The 24,924-nt window shown below is 44.8% G+C and overlaps 1 protein-coding gene across 1 annotated transcript in view; it reads right to left on the reverse strand.

The window, feature by feature from the left end:
* The window catches only part of LOC121853365 (thioredoxin domain-containing protein 6-like), a 464,042-nt gene that overhangs the window by 422,613 nt on the left and 16,505 nt on the right, over nucleotides 1-24,924 (reverse strand). The window contains exon 2 of the mRNA XM_042347463.1: nucleotides 23,730-23,801. Within this exon, the coding sequence (XP_042203397.1) occupies nucleotides 23,730-23,801 (72 nt within the window). The remainder of the gene's footprint in view (nucleotides 1-23,729; nucleotides 23,802-24,924) is intronic.

Below are 24,924 nucleotides of genomic sequence, written 5' to 3' on the forward strand. Positions count from 1 at the left end.
GATGATGGATGGTGTTATATGTAGTGATGATGGATGGTGTTATATGTAGTGATGATGGATGGTGTTATATGTAGTGATGATGGATGGTGTTATATGTAGTGATGATGGATGGTGTTATATGTAGTGATGATGGATGTGCTATATGTTGTGATGATGGATGGTGTTATATGTAGTGATGATGGATGGTGTTATATGGGTGATGATGGATGGTGTTATATGTAGTGATGATGGATGAAGAGTATGTAGTGATGATGGATGGTGCTATATAGCGATGATGGAGTGTTATGGTGGTGGTGGTGACGGTGGTAGTGACAGTGTGGTGGTGGTGATGGTGGTAGCAGCATATTTGTGGTGATAGTGGTGGTGGTGGTAGAGACTGGTTGATAGTAGTGGTAATGATGCTGGGTGGTAATGATGATTGTAGGGTAGTAGTAAGTGGTAGTGATGATGGTGGTAGTAGTGATGGTAGTGACAGGAAAGCAAAAGTAGTGATGATGGATGGTGTTATATATAGTGATGATGGATGGTGTTATATGTGGTGATGATGGATGGTGTTATATAGTGATGATGGATGATGTTATATGTAGTGATGATGGTGAAGCATATGGTGATGACAGGAAAATAAAATAATACCTTAATGCCAAAAAATATACTTTGCTGTACCGTTGTAATGAAAACATGGTGGAACTTACATACACTGTTAATGAACTATTGATGGAAGAAGAAGTTTTGGGGACTGAACAGTGAGACAATGTGGAGCCCCGGAGGGTGGTACATCCTACCGTGGCCTGGTCAGATGAGCCAACGGGAGGGCGGTGATTCTGCTAGTACTTATATAAATGTAAGCCACGTTATTAGGTTTATATAATTACATAACCTCACGGTAAATTTTTCTATGAGCAATGAGTCATCAAGTGGACATGTGACAGTATATTCCCACTGTGCCCTCACACCTTGACTGCAGAGTCATCAATTAAGTAGCTGGCTATCACCAGTTCAACTCCCGTCTCTGAGCCACTGGATACGTGTGCTCTAAGAAGCTAGATATACACAGATATATCTCCAAGCATTGTCTATTGTTAACACTTACTGCTCATAGCGTTAATTACGGTGATATCACAGTTATTGTGCAATAGCTATTTTCTTAATAAATGGAGAAAAGACGATTTGAGTTTGAAAACTTAACCCATAAACATTTATGAATATTGCTTCCAGTTCACCTCTAATTAGTGCTACCACAGAAAACCGGAAACTGCAAAAAGTGCATCATATATTTATTCCTGAAGGTTCCAGTGTTCCCTGAAGAATGCAGTGATGGGTAATCGGGTAACACTGTCCGTTTATTCGGATAGGGAGAAATACAAGTGGTGACTTGCGTGTGCCATGCACGACCCACAGAGTCAGACTGAGACAGCCTTGCCATATGGCAGCTTCTCCGGGCACAAGCTGCCACCGAACACATGCAGTGTTGCCAATGTACTGAGTATACATAGATGCTACTCGGCACAGTAGCTTAGGATACATAACCTACATCTCCTCTCCCTCACGCTCATAGTCTTTTGTCTTGAGCGACTTTAGTCCTAAGTCGCCTGAGCCGCCGAGAGGCACTGTGGGACGGATCCGTGAGGTGGGGACTCGTCCTCGATCAGGGGGCAGCAGGTGGGACTGGACAGAGGAAGCGGCGGTTCCTCCCACCAGACACGGCCGCCGGGCATCCCGATTCCAGTCCCCGCGACCGGCCGACGCTCATCACTATGCCCACCTTGTCCCAACGCAGTCGTCACCGTTGGGTCCTGGACGCGACAACGGCACCAATCTCCAGTGGCTGAAGAGGGCGGGCATGCATCGTCATACCGGCCTTGGCGTCCTGGGCATGTGAAGCTGCTGCGGTCGCAGCTCTCGGCTCTGGTCTGCCACTCCTTCTGCAGCGTCTTGGCGTTGCAGGAACGCAAGAGCGAGAGGGTGACCATACAGGGATCTGGGCAGGGAGCGCCCTGTGTGAGTAGGAGTATTACGTAACCTGAGGAGTCCCTTGTCAAACGCCTCACAGTCTATGTTGCCTGAAGGGGCCACCTTTGAGGATGAAGTGCTTTACTGTCTTGGACAGCAGCCTCAGCATGGCCGTTGACTGTGGGTAGTGGGTGTTGACACGATGTGGCGGACTCCTCAACGTTCCAGGGAATCCTGCAGTCCTGCTGGTGAATCCGTGGCCCACCGTCCGGGTCAAGACGCAGGGGACCCAGGTCACGAAAGAGGTGCCGGAGTGGCGAATGGTGGTCAGCGACTGTGTCCGAGCCATAGATTACCACCAGGTTGTAGCCAGAGAGTCGGCTCTATGACAACTAGGAAATATTTCCCAGCTGTGCTGAAGAAATCAGCCGACACGGACTCGAAGGGCTCTGTGGGTTCATCGTCGCATCAAGAGGGGCTCCTGCTGTTGACTGGGCTGCATGATCTGGTACAGCTCACAGGCACGACCGTATTGACGATAGTCCGTCAATGCCGGGCCAGTACACAGTTTCGCCTTGCGGGTGCTTAGGCCTGCTCCACGATGGCTGTCGCAGGCCAGAATGCGACGACGGAGAGCTGCAGGGACGACCACACGGGCACCATACAGGACGAGGTGCCCATCTGTGTAGAGGTCCTCACGTAGCTTCCAATACGGGCGTAGGGCGTTGTGGAGGTCAAAACAGTGGCGAGGGAACCCAGTCCTCACACTCTCCAAGAGCTGAGTGTAGGAGGGGTTGTCACGTGCCTTGGTCCGTAGTTCCTCAAGGGCCAGATCACTGTCGGGTGGCGACACTGAGGCCTGGGTGCTGGCGAGGGACTGTACGGCCTGCAAGGTGACGATGTTGCTGACGGAGAAACCGGCCTCGGTGCTGAGCATCTCGTCTTCAGGTGTCGGGCGGCTGACTGGGGAGCGGGAGAGGGCATCCGGGATGCACAACTCCTTACTTGCGCGCCAGGCCACGGTGAAGACGAAGGCCATAATCTTCTCCTTCAGGCGCTGGAGGCGGGGATTCTCGATGGCGTCCAGCGAATAGTGATTAAGAATGGGGACCAAGGGCCTGTGGTCTGTGATGAGGTGGAAGTGCTGTAGGCCAATCAAATAAAACTTGCACATCGATAAGGCCCATACCACTGCCAGCTGCTCCAGCTTGATGGTAGCTTAGTGAGACTCAGCATCGGTGAGGACGCGAAAGCCACACTTTACGAGCCGGTACTTTCCTCCACCGTGATCCTGGAGAAGGGCATAACTAACCCCGTACAGGTGCGAGACGTCTGTCTGGAGGACGGTGGGGAGCGCTGGGTCAAAGTAGCGAGGATAGGTGGACTTGACAGGGCCTCCTTCACCTTATGAAAAACGAGGTCGTGGTCAGGGGTCCACGTAAAATCTTCTTGGGGCTCATCAGGGGGCGGAGAGGCCCGGCAGCGGCGGAGACGTCAGGAGAAAATTCTGCCAGCTGGTTCACCAGGCCCATGAAAGACCTGAGATCTGTAAGGTTGGCAGGTTTTGCAAAGTCCGCTATGGCGCGAACTTTCTCCGGGTCCGCAGCAATGCCATCCCTTGAGAGTTGGTAGCCACAGAAAGACACTGCAAGTGCGGCCAAGACGAACTTCTCGGCATTCAGAGTGATGCCGTGCGTCCTACACCTAGTCAGTACCTCGTCGATGCGGCGAAGATGCATCAGATAGTCCTCATCGTAGAGGAGGACGTCATCCACTACCTTCACGCAGTTGGTCACGCTTTGAAGTGCCATGTCACCACGGAGACAGAAGGCGTCCCCCGTAGCAGCGAATCCCATAGGGCCACGGCAGTAGCGGAAGCGTCCGAAAGGTGTGATGAAAGTGGTCAGTGGCTGATCCTCCTTCTTCAGTGGGATCTGCCAGTAACCACAGAGGGCGTCCATTGTCGAAAGGTGCTGTACCTTCGGGTCCACACTCCGTATAGCTGCAAAAGGTGTGGATGAAGGGTGGGCGGGACGGGACACCTGGCTGTTAAGCTTAGACAAGTCAGTAGTAATCCGCACTCTACCGTTAGTCTTAGCCACAGCGACTAGAGGGTGGCACCAAGGGACGGGTCGTCACCAACGGGTACGATGACACCCTGGGCCACCATGGAATCCAGTTCTTTCTTGACTGAATCCCTGAAGGCGAGAGGGATCAACCGGGGAGTGTGTATGGCAAACGGCTGTGCATCTTCCCGCAGGTGTATCTTCATAGGCGGACCCGCCATAGCCATCAGTAGCGCGGTCCATAGGGCCTCCTTCGTCACCAGCACTTCCGAGTACTCCTTCAGGAAGTAGGCCCTTGTGGCTGAAGGAGACGTCTCGCTGTGAAGAGGAAGCAGCCGTGACTTGGGTGGAGGCGGGGCGGGAGTGGATGCGGGTTCTGGGCAGCTGTGTGGCAGCGCCAGGCGCATCACTCGTTGACTCACTCACCCTGCTAGCTGTTTACCGAGCAGCTGGGATCTGCTCAGGAAAGTCTCTGGGCACCACGCCTAACTCCTTGCAGTGCTCCCACGACAACAAGGGTGTAGCAAGAGTAGGCTGCACGTCCATCCATCCGTGACACGACCTGTCGCCGTAGGTGATCTCCGCTTGAAAGGAGCCCACAGCGTCCGGCATCTGGGAACTGTCCGCATTGCAGTACAGCAGCTGCGGCGGTGGTCCCAGGTCGCGTTTGGTGAGGCACAGTTTCTGGAGGTACTTCAGGCCTATCACAGTAGCATCAGCGCCGGTGTCAGGTATCACCTCGATGTGACCCGACACATCACCGTGTGTGACGGCGATGCGGATGGTAGGGGAAGGGGTAACCCTGAGGCGTGTGGTTGATTCCACCCACCTGATGTGACTCAGCTGCTGCTTGGGGCTGCGTGGGCCATCTGAAGAGGGCTGCATGCGAACCACCCCGAGGGAAGTGCGCTGCTTCTTCCTCGTCTCGGGCTTTTGGGCTTGGGTTGGTGGCAGCACTTGTAGTAGTGTCCATAGTGACCGCAGGCCTGACACTTGTGGCCTCATGCAGGGCACCTGTCTGTGTTAGACTAGTGGCCCTTTCGGTCACATCCATGACACAGTGCGTCGGCGGCCGGGCATGTCTTGGGGCCATGCTGCTATCCACAGCTGCCACAGGAAGCACTAGGCGGAGGCGTGGAAGAACGTGCGGCAGCCTTCACATTGTTGGCCGCCTTCTTACCCTTCTTGTACTGTGAGATAGCTCTCACAGCAGGTGGGGCCCGTAAGGCAGAGGTGGCGAATTTGGTGGCCTCGTATGACCGACATTCAGTCACTACCACCTGGAGTGTGGAGGAAGCGTCCAGGGGGATGAGGCGTTGCACCAACTCTTCTTGCCTGACACCTGTCAAGATCCCGTGTTTGATCCAGGCTTCCTCACATTCCTGGCTGTGCGCTTTGCAGATGTCGATCTCCCCCGACAAACTCTTTAAACGTACAAAAAAGTCGTCAAAGGATTCATTCTCCTCATGCTTGCAGCTGGTGAAGGCGTGGCGACGCAAGGCCTCATTATTCCGACCTTTAACATGCTCCTGTAAAAGGTCGAGCACATCCGTCACTGAAGACGTAGAATCGGGAGGCACTAGCAACGTGTGCTCCAAAACTCTCTGGGTCTCCAGCGACAAACACATCCGCAGTTGGATGAGCTGTTTGTTTGGAGGCATGCTATCAAGGTCCACCATCGTGGAGTAATCTGTCCACCGCCGCCTCCACTCACGAAAAAGCTGAAACATGACGTTTAGTGAGAGGGCGGGTGGGGGTTGAACAGATGCCTTGGGAGCTGTTGGAGTAGCAAGATTACCTGGAGGACGCTGGTGTGGTGGAGGAGGGAAGGTACTGGCGCCTTGGTGCGCGATACCTGCGAGTGAGGGAGGGTGGGTTAGCGCCAGGGTCGCCAATATTGCATCAAAGCGCGCCTTTTCCTCCTCTCTTCGTATCTCCTCCCTCTGAAATTCCATCTCTCTGAGTCTCTCGTCCCTGTCGTCCATCCACCTCAGAATTGTGGCAATGTCCGTCGCTGTAGGTGGAGGATGAGAGGCAGTGGGCGCAGAAGCTCCATCCGCGCCCGGTAGAGGGGAAGGTGGGGAGTCGTGTCTCCCATCTTGACGTTGTCTTTTCTTACCGCCCATCTTAGTATGCTTGAACTGCGCTGTTTTGTATATAAAGTGGCGCCTCATCAGCTCGAACCACATATATATGACATAAACAGCGCAGAAATAACGCATATAGTCCACTGTTCTGTCCGTGAGTGCGTGCGTGCGTGCGTGCGTGCGTGTGTGTGTGTGTGTCTGAGAGAGCAAATCGTGGTGGCCTTAATGCTGGTGGCTAGAGCCACCACGGAGGTAAGAACGTTAGTGTCTCCCTGGATGTCACACGAGAAGGGTGTACGCCTGCGTGCTCCGTGGGTACCACAAAAAACAGGCCAATGCTCAACTGCGCTCTAGGGTCAATACTGATAGTTACTCCGACACTAACACGTCACCGGTTACTAAAAGCACCAGGACGGCGAAACACAACGCAACACAACACAGCATCACTAAGAGTCACGGCACATCGCCGGCAGTCGCACACGCCGGCTAACTGTTCATTGTTCACACATCTTGTAAGTCCACAGATCCTTACCACTGGGTGCCATGAAGGTTCCAAGTGTTCCCTGAAGAATGCAGTGGATGGAAACACCGGTAACAATTGAAGTCCTGCTTTTTATTCGGATATGAAATACAAGTGAGGATTCTGCGTGTGCCATGCACGGCTCACAGAGTCAGACTGAGACAAAGCCTTTGCCATATGGCAGCTCGGGGCACAGCACATAACACGGGGTGTTGCCACGCATTACATACATAGATGCTATATTTCATAATAGTAGTTTATATAAGCCAAGGTTGCTACTTGGCACAGTAAATGAGATATATAACCTACAATTCCGTCTTTATTTCTCTCTATACTACATGTTCTGCTTGAACAAATGTAAAGTACTTATACTAGATGTAAATAAAGAAACTAGATATCAGATGAACAATGTTGTTTTAGAGAAATCCGACTGTGAGAAAGATTTAGGAGTAATGATAAGTAGGAATCTTAAACCAAGACAACAATGCATATTTGCTCGAAATAAGGCTAACAAAGTACTTGGGCTTAAGAAAAAGAGTGCTGGTTACAAGACTAGCGAGGTTATCCTAAAACTCTATCTTGCACTTGTGAGACCTCACTTGGATTATGCGGTTTAGTTCTGGTTACCGATTCACAGAATGGATAAAGAACTCCTAGAATGCATTCAGAGGAAAATGACAAGACTAATCCCGTGCATTAGGAACCTTGAATACAGAGACAGAGTAAAGCATCTTAATTTGAACTCCTTCAAGAGACGTAGAATGAGGGGCATTATGATCGAGGTGTATAAATGAAGTCAGGGTTAATCAAGGGTGATATAACCAAGATACTCAAACTATACAACCGGGAGCAATGGTTTTAAATTAGACAAATTTAGATTTAGGCACGAGATAGGTAAACGCTGGTTTGGAAATAGAGTAGTGGATGAGTGGAACAAGTTACCAAACATCATTATAAACTAGAATACGCTGGGCAGTTTCAAATATAGGCCGGACGTATATATGAGCGATAATGATGTAAATGGAGCTACCTAGTATTGGCCAATAAGCCCGCTGCAGTTTCCTCCATTCTTATGTTCTTATATTCTTATTCCACCAACTACAACCATGGGAAACCAATACCCCATATCTCCCAGAGAGGGCAATTCGTCGGCATACGTAAGGCCGGGTTAAGTATCAGTGAGATCGCAAGGCAGATGGGAGTCTCGAGATCGACAATGCGGTGCTGGTTACAGCGGTTTGAAGAGTCTGCTAATTTAACAGATCTTCCCAGTAGGCGACATCTGTTGGCCTGACCATAGCATTTCCCCCAGCTGTTTCGAAACTTCAGACTCAAGGCTATTCGAAACCTCACTGTGGTTGGGTAGTGGACACGACTTTTGTGCACTATAGTACATGACTGACATTAGGAAATCCTACTAAGTCTCTGCTGACTTTTTTCATTCTATCAACAAGTACGATATCTGTAACATTTGACGTTGGCTCAACAACTTGGAATTTGTTTCCATGTTCTTTCGCTCTAATCACATACGGACCTGTGAATTTAGCCGAGAGTTTTGATATGCGTTCAGCTTTTATCATTACTTTGTCTCCTATTTCTAATTTTATAGGCTTAGCTTTTTGCGTTGCTTGCAGATCATTTCAGCACGTGAGGCTGCTAAGTGTTTTCGTACCTTTCCATTGATGCTCGTGAAAACATTGATTTGTTTCTTGGCATTGTCATCCATGTTGTATACAGGTTTTGGAATTCCTGTTAGTAAATCATATGGTAAGCATTTATCTTTACCGTAAATTATGTAGTATGGCGATTTGCCTGTAAAGCTATTTATACATCCATTGATGGATGCTGCAACCTGTGGAATCCAGTTAACACAGCAGGCGTTAGAGTCCAGTTCTGGCAGCTTTCATCAGAAATGTCCTTTGAGCCACTCGGTGGAGTTTCAGAGAGTTACTGCGTAACTAATTGCTGCTGTGTCAATGACTCCCCCGCACCTGTCGAGGCAATTATTGCACGAACACCCAAAGTAAGCAATGGATGTGAAGTTTGTATTAGTGATATGTTTTACAATTATGCGTGATTGTTTTATCTCGTGGATGTACGTTAATGTTGTTCTGCCTTAGAGTGGTCAGACCAAATAACCCGTCCACTGCCAAAGAAAATGCCTTAACTATGTAGAAATCCGCCAAACGCTTTTCGACCTAGAAAACGAGTGGTAGTGTTATCACCCCTGCTATGTCTAATTGGATTCCCGACACACCGGACAGAGGAATGTCTGTAGGTCTTATTGGCCACTTATTTGGAGGATATGGCCGCTGTAGTTCATTGAACGACTTTAATGAGATAACATTGGCACAGGCCCCCTTGTCTATATCTAGTAGAGTGTGTCATACGGAGGCGAATTTTTTTTTTTTTTGAGCTTGAAAAATCGGCCCATGGTATTAATGATGTAGTTCTATGTGCAGAATCATGTGATATCTTCAGATTTGAAAGTTTTCATTTTGCTAGGTAAATTTTAACTTGAAATCTTATGAAAATTCAAATTATTCCACCCTTTTACCAACACCACTAAATAGCTTATTTAAAGTAAAGTAAATATATCAGGGTTAATTTATTAGGATGAAAATGATCCAGAATAGTGAAACGAATGATCTTGACACATTTATTAAAATTTAAACATTCCTTTGAAAACAAAATCATCAAATACAAAAACCGGTTTTACTACTGACGGTGTTGCTGCACACCATAGAGAACATGTCTTTTTCTTTGCTTCTGTTTCTCATCCCACTCCCTGCTGACCACCTGTAGGCTCGGATGTAGCCTTCCCTCCTCTCCCTGGCCTGCGTGACTGCTGGCCTCGCTCACTTGCTGCTTTTTAACGCTCTATACTCTGTTGGGTGTGCGGGGCCAGGCAGGGACGCTCATGGGTTGTCAGGAAAGCTCTGGCTTGAACAATGGTAGCGAGGCTGCAGGTAAGAGGGGGCTCACTGCCAACCGGATGTTATCCAGATCTATGAGATCAGTGGGGTCTTGGCACTCGTTGACTTCAGGAGTCTTCCTGACCCTGGAAGGAATCGTCACCCAACTGATTCGTCATGCTAAGATCCTCCTCATAGATCTCATCCAAGATCTTTTGACTGCCACTCTTCTCTCCTCCTCATCCTTACTGCAGAGCGTGTCTACCAAGAACTGCCTCCCAGGATGAGCATACTGGGAAGATCTCCTCACAGTCTGCTCCACAATCTGAACAACCTTCCTTGGCTGACTCCTCAGGAGCTCAAGCTGGAAGAGAACATACCTCGGACCTTCGGAGAACAGTGACTTGACCTTGGTGTTGAACCAATTTGGCAGAAGTAGACACTCACGATGAATTGAACAATAAGTCTCCAGGTTGTGAAGCTGGTTCCCTTTTCAGTTTATGATGGCTGACCCAAATTCTGCAGAACCCACCGAGCCGTTGGCAGGCACCGAGAATGTGAGACTGGACCTATCTGCAGGTAAGCAAGTCCTATCCAGGCATGACCCCAGTTTTGATGGCACTGCAAATCATGTAATAACCATAGTACTGAGGTGGGCCTCAGGTCGTCAATGACAGTATGTGTGCAAGCTCTCAACGAGTGGAGGAGCCTACTGTGATTTTTCAAAGCTCGGATTTATTTCTAACTCGGTGGCAGAGTCCAGCATCTTCCCAAGAGGACCAGGCCATCTGTTGTTTGAAAGAGTCTTTGCCATCCAGCTCCTGGATCAGATGTCTGAGTGGCAACTCGTTGGTGTGGAGGAGTCACAAACAATCCAGACCAGCTTCCTCCCAATCTTCCGCTCTATCCATATGCCAGCCCCCCCTTGCCACCTGTATTCGTGTTGGTGCTGTCCCCTCAGCTGGCCTGCAGGGTCTGGTCTACGTTCCTCTCTCTGAGCCAGTTCACAATGTTATCTGCCACTATCTCAGCTGGTTTCCTGATGTCATCTTTCTCTGGAGTGAAATGCCACAAATACTTCCCTCACAGTTCACTGCAGCAGGGGTAGTGTTCCTCCTTCACCATGGCAGGGGAACAACTTGTCAGAATCTCAGCTTTCATGAACACTTTGGTGTCATCCTTCTCCCATCAAGAACAAACAATTGATTCATTTTCTCTTATCCCCTTATCAAACTCCTCTTCTGGGTTACTGACAAAGTTTCTCCTGAGCTCTCCTTACTTTGTTATGATCTATCACCAGGTGAACATCATCCGGTGTTTATCGGCCACCGTCAATCCAGGCAACTGTTGCTATCTCTGCAGTTTCTCTGAGACCAGTGTGGTGTCGCATGCTGTAGAGCTATGCTCAGGATATCTTTTCCCTATTTCAGAATCTTATGCCTGGAAGGTTTGGGATCATTATTTTTCTGGAGTTGCAGGACAAAGTCACCATTCTCCTGAAGTCAGCCTCGGATCCATGGGAGATCATTAAACTCTGAATCAGCTTGACTCAATCATCGGCCTTTTTACCTCACCACGGGCCTTCTCAGTCTCTTTTCCTCTCAGCATCTCTTCTCCTCTTCTGTGGCAGCCTCACCTGTCTCTTGGACTCCAGGAATATCTTGGCTAAGAAATACTTGAGAACTATACTTACCAGTCTTCTCTCTCTGTGCTTTGACAAATGCCGGTTCGATCACAGGAATCTTCGGTTCACGCTTGCAAATACAGGAATCGCCAGGCTCAGTTACAGTCACGGTCGCATCAAACTCAGGACCAAGAAAGTGGTGGGCACTTGCAAGTAATTATATCAAATAACTGGTCCGGTTGGCAGCAAAGCTGTCCTTAACACAAGTTTTCCTCTCCCCAAGAGATATCTCTTGCCTTTTTTCCCCAACTAGCTATGATCTCTCACTAATCTTCTTCTGACTTGTTATGACTGGAGGCTTAGACTGAGCGTTAGCCAGAGTGTACTGTGCCAAGACAGCTTTGGTATATCACTGGCAATGTCTTTGTTTGTGGTAGGATTCTTTGTGGTTCTTTTCACACAGTTGCCTGATTAAAACCTGCGTATCTCAAAGCATCTCTCCAATGTAGGCCAACTCCGACTGGGGCTCTCCCAGACCCAAGATAGTGACTGAGATGGCTGGATTTTTGGTTCCTCGTCCTGGCACAAGCAGCCATCGCAAATATTATCAACTTATAAATGCATCAGAATCTGAAACAGAAAAAAATATTGTTAGTTGGGTTTGTTAAAGAATGAAGTCAAGCAATGTTCACTATTTAATTTATAATTCACTGATCTTCCCTCCTATGACACACCCTAATATCTAGGGATAACTGATTCTTACCTATCCTCGCTGGTAGTCCCCATTAGAGGTTCACGGCGCCATAAGCTCATTGAACAGGCTTTGTGTGAAATATAACAGAGTCTAGGACTGCTTTTAGTGTCCTGGTGGCCCAGAGGTACCGTTCCCCGGTCACAGTCATAAGATCGTGGGTTCGAATCCTGGATGGATGAGGTGTTGATTATATGTAGAAGTCCACGTGCTTTATTGGGCTAATGAAATGTATATGGATCCTCGTGTTTCTAAGCCGGATTTGGTAAAACGTTACTCTGATCACCTAAGCGGCACATGTAGTCCCCTTTAGAGGTTCACGGCGCCATAAGCTCGTTGAACAGGCTTTGTGTGAAATATAACAGAGTCTAGGACTGCTTTTAGTATCCTGGTGGTCCAAAGGTAACGTTCCCCGGTCAGTCATAAGATCGTGGGCTCGAATCCTGGCGGTGTGAGGTGTTGATTATATATATATATATATATATATATATATATATATATATATATATATATATATATATATATATATATATATATATATATATATATATATATATATATACTTTTTGTAAGTAGAGGACGAACTTCTTAAATGTGTTTATCTATATATCTTTATATTGACTACATGTTAAGACTTCTTGAAGTTCACTTGTGTTTGTGTAGTTTATAAAATAATGATTGTTTGTGAACTACCTGAGTGGAGAGTGCGTAGAACCTCTCGCTGGCTATGACGTCAGGAGTTGATGACATCCTTCTCAAGGAGGAGATGACGTCACGTCTTGTTGTAATCCACCTGGGTCTTGCGACGATCCGTCCTAGGGGCTGATCTGGGTCTTGCGGCGATCGGCTTGGGGGCTGATCTGGGTCTTGCGGCGATCGGCCTGGGGGCTGATCTGGGGCTGACCTCTTGGTTGGTGCAATCAGCCTGGAGGCTGATCTGGGGCTGAACTTGTTGGTGCGATCAGCCTGGGGGCTGATCTGGGGTTGTCCTCTGTTGCACACAGACGAGTCTTGATTGTTTAAGCAAGAGAAAGTTTGATTGTCTGGAACCACAACCTTCATAAACTCCGGTGATGTAGTGTTAGCTGGTAGTAATCTCAGCCCACACTCGGGTAGGCTCGGCTGCTGTCGGCTCCAGTCTGGTTTAACCTTCCATAGTATATGACACTAATGGTTTGACTGCTAAGTTGGCAATCTTTTATAATGTTTTTGTTACCACTGTGTCTCTATGTATACGTTTTGCAAGTGTTTATAGCCACTGTCCACTTAAATTTCTTGTAATTGCTTGTTTGCTGTTGATTCACTTAGGATGCCACTTAAGTCACTAGAATCACTTGAAGTAATGTTTGTTTCTGAGTGTATGACCGATTCGTCTTATAATCCGTCCCACGGCTTGCCACCAGTGTGTTGGTCACACAATATATATATTTGTATATATATATATTAGTTCTTGATTTGATAAGTGGCAGAGCTGAAGTAAACACTTTGTTGCTTTTATTTTATTGTAGAAAAATATAGTTTCGCAGGTACTGAGTTCAGTTGAGAGTATATTGTACCTTCTCTTCTACTCTAAGGGAAGTATCTTAGTGCACTTATAGGAGAACACTTAAGTGAGGTGTTCATTGGGTAACAGGTGATATGATAGTCTCTCTCTCACACCAGGGAGAGGGAGTTGTCAACGCTCCTCACAGGATGTTGTTGTTTACCTCAGCTTGACCTTCGCTCTCTCCATGGAGGAAATGTCAACTCACCAATTGATTCATACTCATGGATGAATGACTTGGTGAATACATGGGTAATATACATTGGGAATATATTTATATAATACAAATTGTGCTGTTACAACGTGTACTAAATTCAAATTGTTTATTGTAACGTAAAGTGTGATATTTTTTCTTTTTGTATTACTTTGCCAGTCTTAATCTTGATCAGTAAATTGTATAAATTTGGTTCCCTTTTTATAGACCTTCTTGGTGACAGTCCAGAAATAGGATATTTCTTTTAAGACCTTGTGGTCATAACATGCAGTGACACTTGCAATACCTAACAATACTGAGACCGAATCTGAATAAATAAAGATTCTATTTATTTTGTTACGAGTTCCAAGTTCTCCCTTAGGCTGTCAGGCACATTGTTTCATCCCTCTATAATGGAGATCGTAGCAACAAAGTAACTCTTAAACTGTGTGGAAGTAAGGAGGGGAATGGGGGAGTGAGGGAATTGAGGGAGTGAGGAAGGAAGGGAGGGAGGCAATGAGGAAGGAAGGAAGGAAGGTAGGGAATGTGGATGGAATTAAGAGAGGGAGGGAGGGAGGGAGTAAGTAAGGAAGGTAGGGAGGAAGCGAGGACGGAAGGAAGGAAGGTATTGTACTCGACAAAACTAACTCATCTTTTAATGTTATAAGCGACTGATACTTATAGGTTAATGTTACATGTCCTTATCATGTAACATTAGAACGCTATGTTAAGATTAGTTATTCTCACATTCCACTGGGGATCTCGGAGTAGCAATGGGCCCCAGAAGGACAGTGCATAGGCCCACCGGCATATAGACACGTCCTGACACCTACCAACCACTGCCCCGCTGTCTTGCGGATTAACCTTTGTAGGTAATGAGGCTATGGGAGTAAACCCCGAACGAAAAATCTGCGGTGGAGCCCTGCATCAGGCAGACATGCTTACAGAGCTCCAACAAGACCCCAACGGCAGTGTACGCGGAAGAGGTGACCACCATCGGAACCCAACGACTACACCATTGGACGAAGGCAATGCATGATGGATAGGCTACTAAGGCAAAACCCAACAAACTGGGCTATCGGCAGTCCATTGCAACTCTCCCTCTCCCCAGTGGTTGCAACACCTGCACCACAGGATCAGAAAAAGGTAGAGCCAAGATATGTGTTTGTAGTCTGCGCTCCTGCCTCACCACTTAAATCAACTCACGCGCAGCCATCATCCAGCTCCTCATATTCCTTATCATCATCAAACCCTTATACCCCAAAAATCTTATGAAGACGGGCGAGTGGCGACGGGGACAGACAGAGATGACTGCCGGGAGTCTCTACAGTAGTCACAACTCTGCACATGGGCGGCACAGATAAGATGGTCGTTTATGCACTGGGATCTAGGCAGCAGTGCAATCCCATCCTGTCTGTGCAACTGAGCAGCCCTTTTGAGGAGCCACTCTGCTCACCCCACAGTGCTGATACCATGTCGCCAAGTATGAAACTATTTTCCCTAACTAATACACAATAATAGGCTAGGTTACTTAATACATACATATTGCAAATTAACATATATAACATATTAAGCAACAATTGCATAAAGGAACAAGGTAATATAAAATATATCCCTACCTACTGAAAATCCAATATATATTCGATGCCACATAACAAAGTACAGAATTATTTTGGTTTGATTTCTTGATCTGCAGTTTTAACCTTCTTTTTACCCCACACAATCACCACACCCAATAGTTCTGTCTCAATATGTTGAATTAAGATTCTGAAAACATTCCATTTTTCCTTCGAAGGTATTGCCCCTGATATTTTCACTTTCATCGCATATCGTCCTAGCAAACATCAAACATACATCTGGGCCTTGAAATTTAGGTGTTCTTGGCATATCTGACATATGAGCGACCAGATTATATAAAAGTGTGGCACAACTAGAAGTAGGTCACAACACTATTGATTAGGTTGATGGCAAAATTATTATTATTATTATTATTTTTTATTTTTACGGGGTTTAGCCCACCTGGGCACAGGTCACTGACCCACATCGGGGCCTATGGGGCAAAATGTAATAATAATAATAATAATAATAATAATAATAATAATAATAATAATAATGATAATAATAATAATAATAATAATAATAATAAAATAAAATATAAATAAATAATAATAATAATAATACAAAATGAAAAATAAATCAAGAGTGAGAAACAATATACTGTATGTATGTTGTGTTGTCAAATAAGAGAAACAATTGAGACCCTGCAATAGTTTGTAAATGAGGCAGAAAGTCAGATCAGCAACCTGGGACTTGGTAAAAGCAACATGACCATATCTTATTATTAGTTTTGCTTATATAGGAAACCATAAATGTTGCCTAGCTAATGATATATAGACTCCATATCTTTGTAAATATTTACAGCTAAAATAAAAAAATAAAAACAAAATATTCGAACATGTTAACACAAATTATATATTCATTAGCCTGTAGCAGTCTAGCCTTTCCGGCATGGATGTCAAGATCTCGCATCAGCTCCGGCCTAATCCTGCCTGTTAATGTGCACCATAAGTTGACCACGTGTTAACCATGTATGCCCACACATGTTCTATAATGTTCACGTCTGCTCCCTCCCTGGGCCTTTCTAGTAGCTCTAGGTTATCCTGCCTTCCAAACCACTGTTGAACTCATGGTGCACATTAACTCCCAGTATGAATACTACTCATGCGAACCACATTATCCTCACACATTCATGCTCAGTATACTGACTACCATTCTCAGGGAAAATACAGCTTGGAAGATTCTGATATTATCCATGCGAATCCAAGCCACCATAGCACTCTCTCTACTATGTGATGATTATCTAATAATGGTGTAACTTATTATATTAAATTATGCAAAACTTTATTGGATAAATTGTTTCTTGAACTTATTAAACAAAACAATGATATCCTTTCCAAATCCTTATTGAGAAATGGAAGTATCGGAGCTCGATAGTTGAATTGCTTGGGTGTTTGTTTGATTGCTGGTGACAATAATGACAGGAGACCGACCAGTGGGGCCACTGCCTGAAATTTGTTGCTAGAACTTTAAAATTTTACCCCAACCTTGAAAACTTTAAATAAAGTTTTGAAAACCTCCTATATATTAATTTTATGTTTTGATATTCAAGAATCATAGTTAACTTAGACATTACAATAATCCTTTGGCACTTAGTTTGCTAAGTAATTTGGCACCCTGCCCCCATGATTCGCCAATTTCGAACCTCTATTCAAAGTGAATATTCCTTCTTTCATTTTGAAAGAAATTTTAAATATTTGTTTTGCTACTGCAGCGTAGAAGCAATAATTAAAATTAATTGCTTCAGAGGCTACACTAAACTATTACTCCAGTACATAAGAACATAAGGAGTCTGCAATAGGCCGGTTGGCCTGTGCATGGCAGCTCCTGTCGAGAGTTACTACCACTCTCTATCATCCATGAATCTATCTAGCCTCCTTTTGAAACTTTCCAGAGATCCCGCACTTACTACAAAGTTGCTAAGCTTGTTCCACTCGTCCACACCACTCTATTTGTGAACCAGTTTCTTCCTATCTCCCTCTCCTAAACCTAAACTTATCCAACTTGAACTGTTGCTCCGAGTCCTATCCTGCTCGGATATTATAAGACCCTTTTTATCTATATCCCCTTTATTGATTCCTTTCACCCACTTGAATATTTCTATCATATCTCCCGCACTCTTCGTCTTTCTAGGGAATGCAAGCAAGTTTCTTTAACCCATCCTGATATGAAGGCTCTTCAAGTCCCGAATCATTTTTGTCATTCTTCACGCTGCACCGACTCTAGTGAATTTATATCCATTCTATAATAGGGGCAATTCAGAATTGAACTGCATAATCGAGGTGGCCTGACTAGCGCAAGATATAGTTGCACAAGACCCTGCACTCTTTGTTACTTACAATTCTAGATATATAAAAACCCAACACTCTGTTTGCCTTATTTCGAACATTAACGCACTGTTTTCTAGGCTGTAGGTCCGGGCTTACAAGTACCCCTAGTTCTCTTTCACAAGTCGACTTCTCTTGGTTGATGTTGTTAAGGCTGGTATACATTATAAGTATTTGTTCTTCCAATAGTTGGGCACGCTGCACTTCTTGCTGGTGCTGGAATTTCATTTGCCATTTTTCAGACCACCCCTGCAGTTTATATTTAGATCCTCCTGTACGCATTTGCATCCTGCCCCTGAATTAATTTGCCGCCCTATTTTGGTGTCATCCGCAAATCCTTGGTTATGTCACTGCTGGATCCAGTATCTGTGATCGTTTGGTGTAGATTATGAACAAGAGGGGCTCCAGTACTGACCCCTGGGGAACCCCACTGGTTACACGGCCCCACCTGTGATTTAACACCATCTACGCTGACCCTCTGCTATGTTCTATCGGTGAGCCATGATTTTATCCACTTAAAACTTTCCCTCGATACTCATGAGCCTTAATTTTTCTCAAAAGTTCTATGCGGTACTCTGTCAATGCTTTGCTAAAAGTCTAAGTAAATAACATCGTAATTTTCGTCATTATCTACTCGAAGACTTTCCTAAAAACGTTAGCAGATTTGTTAGACAAGATTTTCCCTTTGTAAACCCATGTTGAGAGTCGTAGATTAATTTGCTTTTCTAGATGCGATTGGATGCTATCTGCTATAATTCGATTCAAGAAATTTCCACTACTGACGTCAAAAACTGATCGGCCGTGGTAATTTGACGCTGATGCTCTGTCTCCTTTTTTGAATATGGTACTACATTTGCCTGTTTCCACAAGTCCGACAATACAACCCCGTGTCTAATGATTTTATAAATAAAGCTTATTTAGGGGTCCGCTTAATCTGTTCCCTACACTCTTCAAGACTTGAGGGAAAATTTCATCAGGCCCTGGGGATTTTTGTTTTCTTTTAGTTTATTTATCTTCTTAAGAACATCCTCGATAGTGATATTCTTTAATTCTCTTCTCTTCCTTTCCCTTAAATATTAGTTCCACCTCTGGAATTTCATCGCAAATTTCTTCTGTGAAAACTTCTGAAAAGCAAGTAGCTGTTCAATGCTTTTGCTTATTTCTTCACTGCCATTTATCACTTCTCCCTCCCCTGACTTTAAAGGCCCAACTTTGTCCTTGGACCTTGTCCTATATACCTGAAAAATCCCTTGGGATTCGCCTTGATTCTCTTGCTATTTTGATTTCATAGTCTCTTGCTTTCCTTACATTTTTCTTGACATTCCTAGATAGCTCATTATACCTATTTCTGAGCTGCTCCTCCCTCCCTTTAATTTCATATATTCTTTCTTTATTCCTATGTCATGTTTAAGTTTTCTGGTCATCCACCTTGTCTATTCTTAATTTGACCTATCTTTTCCTGTATGGTATATATTTTTGTTCTTTTGTGCTTTATGTAGTATACTAGTGAATATATTATAAGTCATGATCAATTGTTGTGTCATCTATGACCCTCACCCCTTCCTACTGGGGACTGACGCGACTGTTCCCAGGTGATCTCACCTAGGTACCTTTCTTAACCCCCTGATAATCCGCCAACCGAAATTTTGGGACTGGACCATATTGTCATTGTTTTTCGTTTCCCAATTTAGGGTGAACTTCATTTCTCTGTGATCACTGTTACCTAGTTCTTCCCTACTGTGATATCTCTTGATAATATTTTTCTTTATTTGTTAATACTAGGTATAATATACCTCTAGTAGGTTCTTGTAATTAGTTGTTTCCAAAAATTTGGTCCTGTACTGCGTCTAGGAAGTCTTCAGATTCATAGTCACCTACAATGTTGTCCCAGTCAATATTTCTGAAGTTGAAATCCCCAAAATGCATAGGTTGTTATATTTTGCTGCCCTACCTATTTCCCGCCATATGGGCTGAGCTGCTTTTGCCAAGACTTGGGAGCCTGTAAATCACTCCCATAATTAGTTTTTCTTCCTCCGTGATTTCACCCACGCAGACCTCGGTTCCTATTTCACCTTTATTGAATTATTAATACAACATTTTAATGTATCCTTGACGAAGAGTGCGACCCTTCCCCTTCCTATACCTTCCTGTCCTTGTGAAAAGGTTGTACCTTCTTATGTGTACTCTGATAAAAAATTTGCCTCCAGATTCATCCAAGTTTCGGTGATTGCTATGACATCTACTTCTCAGTACATACAACCGCTCTCAGCAAGTCTATATTTTATTTCTAACCCTCCTAATGTTTGTATAGTATACATTTAAACCTACTCTTCCCTCTGTCCTGTTTTTACCCCTTGTCCTGAGCAACTAATTTACTTCCCAGACCTGCTTGTTTTTGACTCCCCACTTTCCCCGACCTCTCTGGCGAAACCCCTTCGAGTGACAATTTCACGCTCCAGGATGACAACGCTCCTTACCCCTCACGAGACAATTGTAATTCGTCGCGACTGTAATAGGTAGTCGCTGCCATAGAATCGTTGCCAGCTAATAATGAATGCCCAACCATTGTTTGCAATACGTTTTCCAGTCGGCAGTTTATAGCAATTGCCCTGGACAGCCATTCACGACCAACCCCTCTTCTAGTAAAAGACACCACATACTATCGGGATCCCTCCCCTATCTCTAATCTTCCCCAGCGCCTCCCTATACCTCTTGAAAAATTCTCACTCCTAACCCACCTGGCGTCGTTTCCTCCCACACTGAGACACACACCAATGGGATTGCACCTCCCTGACAAAACCCCGTCTATCCTCTCAGCTGCATGCCCACCTCCCCAGCCCCAGGAAAACACACCCTAGTCCTACGTTTCCTATCTCTCGCACAAAAGCCCCATCTACAACCCTCACCTGGCTGTCCCCAACTACCACGACCTTACCTGTGGGCAGGGTTTCAACTGCCCTTTCCTCTCCCTTGATCCATACCGTCCTGCCTCTCTTTCTCTCTTCCACGCCAGCCTTCTGCAGCACCTGGTAAGGGTTACTACATTCCACAACTTGGTCAGCTTTCCTGAGCCTGACTCTAGTCCCCTTTGGAGACAAATCCACTTCCACGCCTGCTTCCTTCGCAGGTGTCCTGCTAGGCAGGACACCTACCTGAAGGAGTTCCGTCCTGAGGGCTTCATTTTCCCCTTAGAGTGTCAACCTCACTCCTCAACTGCCCCAGCTGCCTTAACAGAGTGGCAAGGGAGGCCGCCTTTCCCCACACTCCCCTCCCCTGCTAAGACACAACGATCCGCGGCCATTTTCCTTGGTCTCTAACGGGAGCACTTGCGGCATGATCTTCTGCTGGGTCCGGTAGCAACTGAGTGAGCTGGGTCAGGTAGCAACTGAGGAGCTGGGTCAGGTAGCAACTGAGGAGCTGGGTCAGGTAGCAACTGAGGAGCTGGGTCAGGTTTAAATATTATGTAAAATATCTGCTTTGATTTACTCAGATATAACTTTAGTGGTGCTATTAAAATATGAAGTCTATTGTTATGCCATAACTTTGTAACTTCAATTACATTAAAGACGAATATAATAATGAGGACACATATGGCATAAGAAAATAACAAATTGGCAACTCAGCACAACTTAGTCCTTAATATTTATCGCTTAAAATTAATGTCATTTCAATACACGACAAACAATGTTAAATGCAAGAAGTTACAAATTCAATTAAGGTCTAAATTGTGCGCCATGGGTTCAATCACAGCCCTCTTTTTTTATCACAACAGTTCAGGAGTGAAGGTTTGGATTTATACGTCACGAAAGATTTAAATAAAATTTAATAAAAGTTTGCCATAATAAGTGTGTAGGTTACATAATGAACAGATAAATTAAATCAAGAGAATAAAGGATAAACATGATCCTTAATAAACAACTAATATGTGCACAGTAAATAAACCATAAACAGCTTTGTAATACCTCTATTGATTGCGTTTTACACACAACAATTAATAATAGAGCAGCACTGAATATATGATACTCAACTAAACCCTATTGAAGTAGGTATCCACCGCTTACAAACTCAGACGTTCCCTAACTTACAATGTCAGCCAGTGACTGACAACACCCTGTATCCTGGGGGGGGGACTACAAGCCTAACAGTACTAATATAAAACAACTTCCACATTAAGCTGCGAAAATAGTTAAGCATACATACATACACACATCCAGGAGAATATCTAGGTATCAAGTACCAGTCCTGCTCACACATAATTATACAAAATATTTTACATGCATAAGTTGAGGGTAACGAGCATAAAATATTTCACACCATGCACAACGCAATGCACCACTGTGCATTGCGCCATGCATAACACTATATCCATTTGATTATTATATAGTATTTTCATGTATATTTTATAAATTTTGTATATTTTGTAGAAATGCATTTAATAAAATTAAAATAATATCAAATGGATATAAGTTTATCATACCTTGAATTGTATTTACCGATCTAGAAAGATTTTTTTTTTGCACCCCCCCCACACATCCTTGTGAAAGGTAAAGCGCAGAAACGTTTACAGCGCCCAACAGGGAAGCATGCTAAGTCTATGCTTGCCTTATGTCTCATGAGTTAAGGGCGTAGAAGCCTGGAGAGTCAAGAAGCCTGAAGAGTCAATGGCTTATGTCTAAGCAAGTTATTGGAAGCTCCAACAACTTATCCCTGAATACGAATTCGCAACTTTCGATTTACAGCAGGTACCTACTTGCTGCTAGGTGAACAGGGACCAAGAGGACTAGGAAGAGTGTCCAAACAACTTCGGCCGGCCCGTGAATCGAACCCGTGACATCTTGCTTCAGAGGCAAGAGTGGTACCGTTCTACCACCAGCGCCCCCTCTAGAAAGATTCAGACACGAATATGGAAAAAAAAATTTTCATAAGTGGCATCACTGACAACGACCCTTCGTTCGGTAAGGGTGGGGACGGAATTTACATCCCCCACATTGACTCTACTGTATCTCGATCTTCAGTCCGGGACTGTACATAATATATTGTGATATTCTTCATGAAAACATCTCTTAACATTTTCTGTCTTTTCCACTTACACTCTTTTGTTCTTGGATTTTTCTTAGCGATTGGTGTTATGTTTATCTTGAGTTTGCCCTTAAGAGAAGCCTATGGTTAGAATCAAGTAAGAATCTGTTATAGATTTTGTATTTGTGATGATGAAATCTATTTGTGTTCTTTAGTCATATCTTGAAGTTCGGCAATTTTTTTTCTATGATAAGTGTGTTATACAACTTTTGCTGCTGAGAGAAGATAATTATTATTGTGTGACATATCTGTCCCCGCCTCACTCTACCACCATAACCATCACTTGCTCCAACTTGACACCAGGAGTAGCTTCACGAAGCTACTCCACCCCAGTGAGCACCGTTTCAGAACCAGTTTCCCATCCGACTATGAGAGCAGTTTCCCATCTGACTATGAGTCTAAGGTATCGAGGCAAGTGTATCTGCCTGGTAAGCTGAGTCTCTTCTCTGCGGCCTATGGTGTTCCTCTTCTCCCGGGGTGTGGACTACTGCTGGTGGTGTTATGATGGTTTGATGGTAGTGGACTATGGCATTAATCCCTGTCATTAATCCCTGGTTCTTTGTGGTTGGCCATCGCAACCTAGACTTGTTACCTGAGCTGCCATTTCTATCAGTTTTTGTGTTCATGTATTTAGTAGGTGTATTTAATGTTTAAAGTTAAAATAATTGGTCAATATTCTGGTGTGTTTTGGTAGATGCATAGTTGTGTTGCTTTTGTTTCGATAATTTCATATTTTGTATTTTATTTGTGTTATTTAATGTACCAAATTAACTAACTTAATCAATACTTAATATAAATATTCTTAAATCACTCGGTTTACATGATAATCTTCTTATCCCATTCATAACTTAAATTTGTCTGTCACATACAGTGATTCTTGTGTGTGTGCTGCTTACTTGCTGCATCCACGTATTTCAACCCTCAGATTATTCACAACGCATTTTTACTTGTCAACTTTGCCTTTTCTCAATGTTGTGGGTAGCAAAGAGGGACATCACAATTGATAAACTATTTCAAAGGCCACAAATGAAAAACAAAAATGGTAAGAGTTACTTACCCCAAGGAAAAGCCATGTCGGCTCTGCCTTCCCCCTGAAGTTCGTCAATGCCTCGATGGAATCAGCTCTTGCCTGTTGGAGAGAATATGGTATATTAGCTGGGGGTACCCGACGTTGTCCTGGTTTATTTTGATGAAGTAAAGTTAATCAAAAGGGTGCAGGCAAAACAACTCACTCACACACACAATAACACACACTTGTGTCCTGACCATCAGAGGGTCAAGACCTATTCGGCGCTGTTGGGGTAGCCTCCTGGGCCAGCCTGTGGCCCATACCCCAACCCTTCCCTCAACCCCTCCTCCCCACAGGTATATCTTCCACCAAAGTGAGTGGAATCAGTGTTGAACAGTTTTTTTTTTTTTTTTAAGAAAGTGAAAGCAACACTACAAAACAGCTGAGAGTGGTGGCTAAGTTAACCTTCACACCCACCAGTGAGATCACAAGATATTTTGAGATAGCCGCCTCTGTACACCGACCATCTTTTTTTTTTTAACCAGGTGGTTTGGTGTTAATTACCCCACTCTGGGAACAACTGTGGATCGGCTTTACACCTGACTATGAGGTACCACAACACCACTTGGCTGATAGTGAGATACTGTGACACCACACCACATAGTGTCTCTATGACTGTAAGGGCGGAAACGATCCTCCGGCTAGTTACCGCTGCTAACTGCTCGTTTCTGGTGCAGACGACACTTGGGGTGGTTGGACGGAGGTGAGAACGGCAGCGACTATCACCGCCGCCGGCAGATTCAACCCAACCGCCATACCGTCAGTATCTAGCTACCCTGCTGTCCGTCAAATTCTGGCTGTGATCTCATCATAGGTCCTGGACTCGTGGGCTGTGTCTCAGACCTTCACCTATCAACTGCCAACTCTCTGGTCATCTACCACTACCGCATACCACGACCATCAGTTCATCACATTCCGTCGGTGCCCCGGTGTTCTCCTGCCTTTCAAGACGTCGCTGAGTGTGGAGTCGAAGTGGACGTTTCGTTACCCTGAGTGTGCATCACCATGTTCCAGAACCTTCCCCAGGGCCACTGCCGTAGGAAATATTTGTTCATGGTTTGATTCTATAATTGTTTGATTCTATTAATTGCTGACTCCTGTATTGTTCGATTCTATCAATTGTTGACTCCATTTAATTGTTTGAATCCATTAATTGCTGACTCCCATTATTTGTTTGATTCCT

Source organism: Homarus americanus, unplaced genomic scaffold (genome assembly GCF_018991925.1).
Source record: "Homarus americanus isolate GMGI-L3 unplaced genomic scaffold, GMGI_Hamer_2.0 scaffold51859, whole genome shotgun sequence".
Lineage (NCBI taxonomy): Eukaryota > Metazoa > Arthropoda > Malacostraca > Decapoda > Nephropidae > Homarus > Homarus americanus.